We start from the raw sequence: 10,682 nt of genomic DNA, 5'->3' as shown, positions 1-10,682 counted from the left end.
TAGGATAAAGATTTAGCTTAAAGTAAACCTATTATCAAGATTTAAAAACGTAGTTTTAAATTCTTTTCAAAATTAACTTTAAAAGTTATCGAAACATAGCTTAAAAGTAAATATAATAGTCAAATTTTTATTTCTAAAAAACTGTTGTGTTTCTTTTAGCATTTTTAGCTGTTAAAAGGTTTCAAATAAAAATATAACCACTCTATTTCAGCTTCAGCATTCTAACCACTTTTGTGAAATGTTTTGCTATTTATTTATTTCTGTAATTGTGCTGTAATGGTTCATTTAGTTTATTGTCGGAATATTGGCAGATCTGTCCTTTGTAATCTTTTTGGTCCAAGTTCAAGTATTATTTACATTTTCTTGTGTTTTGTAAAAATTTATTTGGTTAAAACTTAACAAAAAAAAAATAAAATAAAATAAATGCATCATAAAAAAAGAAAGGTTTGACTTAGATCAGGCCGGGGTCTGAAATCTGTGGCTCCAGAGCCACATGTGGTTCTTTTATCTCTCCATGGTGGCAAAATAATAGTAATTTTCAAAAAATTTAGAGATTAGCTTCGATTTTAGCAACATCCTAACGTTTCTTGCAAGTTTTTTGTCCTTTGGAGGTTTTACGCTAATTTGGAATTTAGCTAATGTTTTAGGAAAAAATCTGGATGTTTTCGGCTAATTTGTTATCTACTGGAGTTTCTCTGGGATAATTTAGAATTTAGCTTCTATTTTAGCAACATGCTAACATTTTTTGATTTAGTTTACTGAGGAAGTTGAGGCTATTTTGGAGTTCAGCTAGGAATTAAACAAAAAGCTAGCTTTTGGGGGTAATTTGGCCTCTAATGAGTTTCTTATGCTAATTTGGAATTTAGCTAATATTTTAGCAATATATGCTCACATTTCTGTCTAATTTGTTATCTACTGGAGTTTTAATGCTAATTTAGAGTTTATCTTTTCTTTTAGCAACATGCTAACATTTTTGGTTGATTTAATTTACTGAGGAATTTTATGCTAATTTGGAGTAACAAGCTAGATTTTTTTTTTTTTGACCTCTACTAAAGGTAAAAGGTAGTGACGTCCAGAAATAAGCAAATGAGGCAATTAAAAATAAAGGTCAAAGGTAAAGATACGGCTCCTTCTAGGTTTTGATCAGTAGAAAACAAGACCAAATGGCTCTTTTACTGTTAAAGGTTGCTGACCCCTGACTCAGATGTATATAAAAATACTAAAATCAAGGGTTTAGATAATTAAGAGATTAAAAAAAAGAGTCATTATGACTTTCTTGACCTCTTTCCTTCAGAAAAATAAACGTCACTAGGTTACAGGTTAATGCGCAGTCACAAGACGCATTAAAACTGATTGGTTTTGTATGAAACCAATAAACAAGCTATGAGTCAAACTGAAAGTTACCTCTGGTGCAATAAAAGGTGACACGTGCAGGCTTTAGGAAATTAGTTTGTGTGTAATCTCCTCCCCTTTCAAGCTCTAGAGAGGCCAAAAAAAACAACAAACTTGTAATTATCTCGCGTGCTGCAAAAGTTTGACTTCTCCGTCATTTTCCCTGTGTACAAAAGGTAGTCAAGCACATATTATGCATTTAATGTTGTGCTGACTAAATGTTTGGAGCAGTGAAGGTGAGGAAAAACTGGAACAGGAGCCAGCAGGTGCCTAATCTGGCTCCTGTACCAATCCCATGTCTTGACAGCAGTCAGAATGAGCTGCACCTTTGCACACACCATCACTTATAAAGCCTCGCAGCGGAAAACGGAGGGAAAAGGATTAGACAAAAATGTCCCCAGAGAAAATAATAATAAACAGTAATTGTCCAAAAGCAGGGGCTATTGAGCTTCAGTGCACACTAGTTTTTCACAGACATCTGGGAAATTTCCAGGGCACTGGATTTTGAATTTGTTGATATGGACACCTCGACAAAATGGGGAACGAAGTTCATTGAGAAGTAATGGAATTCGGACTCAACCGATGTCTCCTTGTATATCTCTTTTAGACTCTCTTTACTTTGCATTAACAGTCCCATTCCCACATAGATTCATATTCTGATGCTATGCTCCGCCTCTCGCTAAAGGTCACTGCAAGAAATTTGACCCATGGCTGCCCTAAATTAGTGTCATAACAATGTTCAATAAAAAAAGAATGAAATTTGGACTATAGAGACAATAGGGACTGTTTAACCACCAGAAGTGGTTCAGTCTTGCCAAAGGACACATAGACACATTTGCAGGTAAGGCAGGAACTGAACTTGCGATCTTCTGTTCTACCTCTGCACTGTTGCCCCCTTCTCCCTCTGAGCAAAATACGTCTTTGCTCCGCATCATTTTGTTGGAATTGCATAAGCGGTGGAAGAGTTACGATAGATCAAAGAACGTGTGTTATATACTGTCTCCAGTAATAGCTCTGGTGTTAAAGGGTTAAGAAGGTCAATAAAAACAATTAGGCAAGATTCCTTTTAAGTAGTCCTAGCTCTTTTCTCCAAACATCATAGCAATTTGGTTGTTAAACCAGCTGTATTATCAAGTGTTTCTGATATTCAATCATGTTAATGGATATGTCCTTTTTCTACAGCTCACCCAGGAGAAAATTTCCTGTTTGCCCAGCCACTTCACCAGCCCGACCCCCGAAGTCATCGACTGCAGCCACATCCGCAACTACAGAGACAATGAGACGTCACAGAGCACGCCGGACAGACCAGCCAACCCCATTATTACAGAGGTGTTTGGACGAAAGAACAACCTGGACATTCACCAATATGTGTTTGTCAACTTCTATTGCTACGAACGCGCTGTCCACTGGTATGCAAAGTACTTCCCATACCTTGTTGTGATCCACACCCTGATCTTCATGGTGGCGAGCAGCTTTTGGTTCAAGTTCCCTGGTACGTCTTCAAAAATTGACCTATTTGTCAACATTCTGGGAAAGTGTTTCGATTCGCCATGGACCACGAGGGCGCTCAGTGAAGTTTCTGAGGAACAAAGAGAAGAGAAGCTGGATATTTTGAGAAGTAACACCATGTCAAAGGATGTTGGGGAGAGGAGAGTGGATGAAGAGGAGAACGTGGGGCTTCTTCGTTCGGCCTCCGTCAAGTCTAACCCTGAAAAGAAAGTCACAGATTCTCAGTCTCCTGATTCTGTGTTGGACAAGAAGGAAGGGGAGCAGGCCAAAGCTCTTTTTGAAAAGGTGAAGAAGTTTCGGACTCATGTGGAGGAGGCGGACATCTTGTATCACATGTATGTTCTGCAGACATCACTAAAAGTCTTCAAGTTCCTTATTATTATCATTTACACTGCAGTGCTGGTACCAAACATTGAAATTGTCGTGCGATGCTACGTTCCTCCTGAGCTGACTGGTTTTGATATCTATTGCTGTAATCACAACAAAGCCCATCTCTTCTCCAAACTTGCCTATGCCTATATTTGCTTTGTTGGAGTGTATGGACTAATGTGCATCTACACCCTTTACTGGCTGTTTCACCGACCGCTGAGGGAGTACTCCTTTGATCACGTCAGATTTGAGACCGGCATTAATGACATACCAGATGTAAAAAATGATTTTGCGTTTCTCTTCCACCTTGTGGACCAGTATGATGCTCTTTATCCCAAAAGGTTTGCCGTTTTTCTCTCTGAAGTCAGCGAGAGCCGCCTCCACCAGCTCAACCTCAACCATCAGTGGACGACCAAAAAGCTGCGAACCCGCCTCACCAAGAACGCCAGAAACAACACAGAGCTTCACCTGTCAAGGCTTCCTGGGCTTCCTGACACCATCTTTGAAATTCCTGAAGTCCAGTCCCTGAAACTGGAGCAAATTAGCAATGTCACCATCTCTCCAATTGTGGCAAAACTGGAACTCTTGGAGGAACTATCGCTGATCTACTGCACTGCAAACCCGCAACCGTCTGCCCTGAACTACTTCAGAGGGCATTTGAAGATTCTGCATCTGACTTTTGAGACTTTAGAGAAGATCCCATTGTGGATCTACACCCTTCAGAGTCTGGAGGAGTTGTATCTGTCCGGCCCTTTAACCAGCGAGGTTTCCAAAAGTCCATCTCTGGAATCACTGCGAGAACTCCGAGCTCTGAGAGTCCTCTATCTCCGCTCCAACCTCCGAAAGATTCCCCCCAGTATTGGAGATGTTGCTTCAAAGTTACAGAAGTTGTGCATCCACAATGAGGGCTTCAAGATCCAGGCTTTCAGCAGCCTGAAGAAGCTCAGCAGCCTCGTGTCATTGGAGTTAGTGGCCTGTGATCTTGAACGCATCCCAAGTGCTGTCTTCAGTCTTAGCAACCTTGAAGAGCTGGACTTAAAGGAAAACAAACTGAACACTGTGGAAGAGATCCTGAGTCTACAGCACTGCCGGCGCCTAGTGACGCTCCGACTGTGGCACAATAAAATCACCTACATTCCAGATCACATTAGCAAGCTGCGCGCCTTAGAGACTCTCAACCTCAGCTGGAACAAGCTACGAAAACTGCCCTCTCGGCTCTTTTACTGCACCAAGCTGAGGCATGTCGACGTCTCCCACAACGAGCTCACCTATTTGCCCCTCGAGGTGAGCATCCTGCAGGGTCTTCAGTTCTTCTCCGCTGCTTTTAACTCCTTGGAATCACTACCGGAAGAGCTGTTCTCCTGCAAAAAAATAAAAACACTCAATCTGAGCAACAACCGTTTATCCTATCTCAGCCCCAGAGTGGCCAACCTTTCTCAGCTGCTGCGACTAGACGTCAAAGGGAACCGCCTGGAGTCTTTACCTGTGGAGATAGGGGACTGCCCGCTGCTTAAGTCCAGTGGGCTGATGGCTGAGGACAGTTTGTTGGATCAGCTGCCCTCAGATCTACGAGACAAGCTGACTGAAGGATGAGAATGTGGAGATGAGAACTTTACGGACTGTTTTTAGAAGAGCAAGTTGAATCAAAAACTGCACAAGTATTCCTCAATGAAGCACAAGGATTACCTGAAGTACAGAGCAAAAGACTAACAAGAACAAAATCAAGTTTGTGTTAATGAGAGAGTTTGAATAAAAAACTTAAGGTTATTTAAAAGAATCTGGTGTCACTACTGGTGCAGATATCAGTTGGCTCCAACATATTTGGTAACACTTTCTTTTACAGTACAGTATTACAGGTTATTTGGCATTAGCATACTTTTGTTGTACCCACTGGTTTCTTAAGTGGCATTTGCTGTGTATTTAATAGTACTATTTGGTTCATACTTACCTGGTACCCACTACTGGATGTTTATGTAAAATCTACTTCAGGAATGTCCAAATCCAGGCCTCGAGGGCCGGCCTCCTGCTGGTTTTCCAGAAACCCTGCCTTATCTGCCACTGCACCACACGGCAGCCGTGGCGCAGCGGTAGGGCAGTGGACCTATGATTGGAGGATTGCAGATTCGATTCCCGCCTTGTCTGCCCATGCGTCAAGTGTCCTTGGGCAAGACACTGAACCCCAAATTGCCTCTGATGGAAGGTTGGCCCCAGTGTTTGGCACCATCAGTGTGGGAATGGGTCTGTGACTGTGAAGCACTTTGGGCCTTCAAGGAAGGTAGAAAAGCGCTATGCAAGTATACGCCATTTACCATTTGATTACCTGGATCAGGTGTGTTTAGCAAATAAGGAGCTTCAATGGCAGGATGGTTGGAAAACACGTAGGGTGCTGGCCCTCGAGGCCTGTATTTGGACAGCCCTGACCAACTGGGTAATAATGTTGGGTGATTAGTTTAGTTCCCTACAGGGTACTTTCGCACTGAATTAATACGACTCTTGTGGTATGTATCGCATACAAGGACAGGCTAAGTACACTTAAAGTACTTTAAATATGCTTCACTTTTTAGGTGGTTTCTGAGTGTTTACCATGAAGTAGTGCCCAGAATTTACTTTCTGCCTTCTTGATAACTTTATTTGCATTTCATGATACTCCCCATATGTCAGATCATAGGCATATTTATGTGGTACTTCATTGTGTTGTTCATAGTAATTACCAGTAATGAAAATAGAGTAAGTACACAGAAAATGTAATTTAATTCATGTTAAATTTACATTTTCACTGTGTTTCATGGTACTTCAGCTACACAATAACTACCGTTTAAGCACAACAAAAATATCATGTAAGTACCACTTCATTACCGTGCAAGTAATGTACTGTAATAGAAAGTGTTACACATACCAAGGATTAGTAAGCCCTGCCTTAGATTAGTATGTGAACAAAACATGGACTCAACACTGTACACAAACAGAGCAGCGAGCTAACGCTGGCCACAATCATTCAGGCCTTTGTGTTGTTTTTGGGGAGATCTGTGTGCTCTGTCATGTTGAACAGGTTTATTAAGCCTGAGGAGGAGCGTCCAGTTCTGTGTTGGCTCATGTTGCTCCCTTTCTGGTTCAGAACAAACAGACAAAAAAGGTCTGTCAGTTGCCTGATAAAAGCTCTGTGTTCAGACACATGGAGAAAAGACTGAATTTACAACTTTTCTGTATGTTAACATGAAAAACCCTCAAATGTACATTTATTTCTTAGTTTTTTTTTGTCTTTTAAATAAAATTACATCTTTTTTGTAAAATTTCAGAGATATATCATGATGGTTTTTTTAGACAACTCTGAAACAGTTCAGTATTATCTTTTTTAAATCACTTTACAGACTTAATCTAAAAAAATGACAAAACAAGTGAAATTAGACAAAATGGGCTGAAGGCAATTCCTGTAATTACAGATCGTAGTGAAATAAACATCTGATTTTGCAGAAGTTTCAGAAAAAAAAGTATTTCTGTGTGTTAGTCTGTCTTGGTTGAAGCTTTTGAAAACAGCTGATCTCCTCAGATGAAGCTTAAACAATCTGAACCTGAAGTGCTGCACAGTCGTGTTTCAGCTTGCATTGCAGGAAGCAGCTTAAAAGCGTCCGGTTGTATTTAAGAGCTGAGTTTGGCTCAATCTTTCATAATTTGACGAGACTTGGACAATTTAAAAAAAAATGGAGCGATCGAGGCGTTAGTGAATCATTGGCTCTGCTTCTTCTCCTTGCTGTCCGAGTGGCAGCCGAGTGTGTCACCAGTGTTAACCAAAACAAATATGGCGGAATGCTTTGCAGTAACGAATTAGCATGAATTTGAGGTAGTCTGGGATGACAGAGGTCACCTGTTCAGGTGAAGGTGGGAGTGGCTGCCACAAAGCTGCTCCAGACCTACAGTATTTACATTTGGAGGGTCAGATTCTTCATGCTAGGATTTATTGCTACAATGAGTAAAAGAATTTGGATCCACATTTTTGCTATTTTACAAAGGTTCAAACCCTAACGTACAATAGTTTTTGGTAACACTTTATAATAAGATTCCTTAACAAGCTTTCTGAACACATTAACAAACTTATTAATGTGTTTATAAGGTGTTAATAAAACATTTATTAGCACAATTAGCCAAATACAATTTATTAACATACTTATTAAGATTTATTAACATCTAAAGTGAGATCATTTTCTACAAAGGACAAATGAATAAACTACTAATGATCTTAAAACTGTAACATTATATTGAAGTTTTTGTAGCACCTCCTCTAAAGTGTTACATATTGAGTTTTTTTTTATTTTTAGGATATTTCAATATATTAAAAAAAAGATTAATATGCACAAAAATATTTATGATGGGTTTGTTTTTTGCCAGCGTGGATGTTGATCCTATTTGGTCATTTTGAGCCTTTGACCTTTCGGTAAGGAACTACAAGATGACTAAGCAGTCACAGGTCTGCCCAACCTCAAACCCTCCCAGCCGCTGCCCTGATCGTTTTCCAGCTATCTCTGCCCCTTTTACACAGATAACAGATTACACACCTACGTCTTAACCTCCAAAATCAGGTTTGGGCAGGTAAAGTTTAAGATAACAAGATTACAATGAATTTTTGTTTATTTTTTTTTGAGTCTGGTAGGTGCGTTAGACATGTCATAACTTACACATCTTAGCGCCATTCTTTCAACCGTTTGGTGAACTCCCACTTTTCCCTTTGAATTGTCTTTGTGTTCATGCGCGTCATGGTACGACATGCCCCTACATGCATGTCATGAAGGTAGAGACACAGAGCAGCCTTTTTTTTTCTTTGTGTATACGCCCATCCCTTTTCGACTGAGCTCACCTGCAGGTTTTTTGTAAATCTCTGAACTTCCAGAACAAACGAACCAAAGCAGCACTTATTCAGGAAGGAATTAGACCTCTGACACACCCACATTGGTCCCAGTGAAGTCGCTGAGCTCTATCTAGTGGCTGAGTTTGAAGCTGGATTTTTTTTTTTTTTTAATCTTTCATTTTGTGAAAATGCTGCATTTTTAGTTCTAAAAAATTGCAGAAAATGTTCAACTCTGGAGCTAAAAAGGAATTTGTCAAAGATTTTAATATGAACACCCCCAAAAATATTTTTCTTCCAAATAAAAGTCTAAAATGTCATTAAAAATAAAGAAGTATAATAATTTTCTAGTGAGTTTCTACATCAGGGAGTCTGTTTCACAGTAGCTGAGTTTTATTTTCCTTCTTGGCCAGCAGAGTCGGTTGGTGGCTCAGAAGGAAACAAAATAGCCATTGTACCGCGCCGGTTACCTGCAAGCCTGAACGAACAATCCTCTCATTCACTCGGTTACGGTGCTGTTATCTTTTTGACCTTGGAAATAGTTTTAGTTGTGTTGTTCATGTCAGCCTGGAGTTACCAGCAGTACCTTTGATGACTCACCTTAAAACAATCACTCCAACTTGGCCTAAAAAGATAAAAACAATGATTTTCTTAAATCAGTTTTATGAAGAAAAAACTTTAAAAAGAAAGAAAATCAGGATTTGGGTCAAAAAGCACTAAGAAATAATATATTCTCTATAAAATTATACATCTTAGTAATTTGACTTTGTTAAATCACATTGACTCCATCTTCTTTTGAAATTTCAGGCCCCAAAAAAGTTTGAGAACTAGTAGTACTACCTGAAATGTTTACCTATAATTTATTTTTTAGCAAAAGTACTTGTAATTCTCCCAGAAACTTAAGATTTTGGATCAAATTTGCTAAAATGGGGGGAAAAAGGAAGCATAAAAAATGGGTTTCTTTAATTAAAAAAAAGTCTGAAAATAAAATCAAACATTTTTACCTAGTTATTTCTGCTTCTATATTTCAAACATCAGCCTCAAAAGAATAATTTCAAACACTTTTTTTCCCAAGTTCAACAATTTTATTTTTTTAGTCAAATATTAAAGTGAATAATCTCACTTTTCGTAAAAGTTTTTATATAAATAACATTTAAACAAATCACAATATGTTTGTATTTACAAAGTCACAGAAAATATTCAGTCCAACAAATAAATAAGAGTCAATTTAAAGTCTAAGTACATCTAATTCAGGTCAACAACTATGCAAAGCAATGAGGGTGCACCATGTCAAGTTTTGTAATTTAAAAAGAAACACACGTGTATGAACTGCTCCAATTCTTACACAAATAATCAGGAAACACTGGGGAAACTTTATACAAATGTGCACTCCCAGTTAAAAGAGAAACAGATATATTCATAAGTATAAGGTGCCTAAATTGCACTGTGCAAAAGAGGTATCTACAGTATATAGACACCCATTCACTGAAAATAAGCTGCCAAGACAATATGTCCTGTGTCACATATTAATGCTGAGCCACCAATAACAAAAAATAATCTTTTACACAGCAATGAGTTCAAGTCACGAGGTTTGAAGCCAAAAAAAGAAGAAGAATGAGGAGTGAGAAGAAAACCTTTCTAACTAACTATGTATATGAGCAAACAGTGAGTCCATCATATGTGGCACACACGAAGCTCGGGCTACATCTATGGCTGTTTGACCGCTCTGGTTGGCATGCTTCAAGTCGGAACGGGGAGCCAGGAACTGCACGACGTCGCGGTGGCCTTCCCAGATGGCGATGTGAATGGGCAGGGCACCGTTCTGATCGGGGATGTTCACCGAAGCGCCGTTCTCCACCAGGACCTGCAGGGTGTCCAGAAACCCCGTCCTCGCTGCGTCGTGGACAGGCGCTATGCCGTGTTTGTCCTGTACGTTGGGATCTGCTCCTTTCTCCAGCAACAAGCCTGCTATTTTGGAGTTCCCCATCATCATTACCTGTCCAAAAATAAACATATATTTATCAGCTATTCTGCACAAACTTCCTGTACAGAACCCATTAGCCTGTATTCAATTTAACTCAAAAAAGGAAATAACTCCATAGTAAGATATAAAAAAAAAACATATATTTTAAAAAAGGGCTGATGTTGGTCGCATATATTTAAGTTTGACCAAACATAAGAACTGATGGGAATTTAAAATTGCACGTATGTTGTTACATATATATATCTAACCCTAATCCTAACCGCAATCCTAGCCATTCTTCCGGTTTGTGCGACCAAAAAAGAAGTTTAGCACGCAGTTAGAAAATTACACGTGAGTCACTTTGTACAAAAAAATATATCCTATTAAGTACATTTATATATTTAAATGTGCACTCTAAAGACATCTTTTCTAAGTAAAATAAAGCTTTTACTTTGAAATCTGGACTCTATTTAAAAAAGAAAGTTGTCATATATCCCAATTATTCGTTAAAACAATTAGTTTTCAACATGTGGTATAAAAACGTGGCATCAAAATGTCAAACTGCCTGAATTTTTAATTTTTTACCTCAGTTTTTTGTCCAATTAATGATGC

At 38.9% G+C, this 10,682-nt stretch overlaps 2 protein-coding genes across 2 annotated transcripts in view; one reads left to right on the top strand and one right to left on the bottom strand.

The window, feature by feature from the left end:
- Positions 1-6,813, top strand: part of si:zfos-323e3.4 (volume-regulated anion channel subunit LRRC8E) — a 9,662-nt gene extending 2,849 nt beyond the window's left edge. The window contains exon 3 of the mRNA XM_024289627.2: positions 2,575-6,813. Coding sequence (XP_024145395.1) covers positions 2,575-4,863 — 2,289 coding nt within the window. The 3' untranslated portion in view covers positions 4,864-6,813. The remainder of the gene's footprint in view (positions 1-2,574) is intronic.
- A 2,413-nt stretch (positions 6,814-9,226) lies between these two features.
- cdkn2d (cyclin-dependent kinase inhibitor 2D (p19, inhibits CDK4)) overlaps positions 9,227-10,682 on the bottom strand; it is a 2,946-nt gene continuing 1,490 nt past the window's right edge. The window contains exon 3 of the mRNA XM_024290371.2: positions 9,227-10,103. Within this exon, the coding sequence (XP_024146139.1) occupies positions 9,750-10,103 (354 nt within the window). The 3' untranslated portion in view covers positions 9,227-9,749. The remainder of the gene's footprint in view (positions 10,104-10,682) is intronic.

The sequence above is a fragment of the Oryzias melastigma genome, linkage group LG1 (genome assembly GCF_002922805.2).
Source record: "Oryzias melastigma strain HK-1 linkage group LG1, ASM292280v2, whole genome shotgun sequence".
NCBI classification, from domain to species: domain Eukaryota; kingdom Metazoa; phylum Chordata; class Actinopteri; order Beloniformes; family Adrianichthyidae; genus Oryzias; species Oryzias melastigma.
This window is presented reverse-complemented; position numbering and strand designations above follow the sequence as displayed.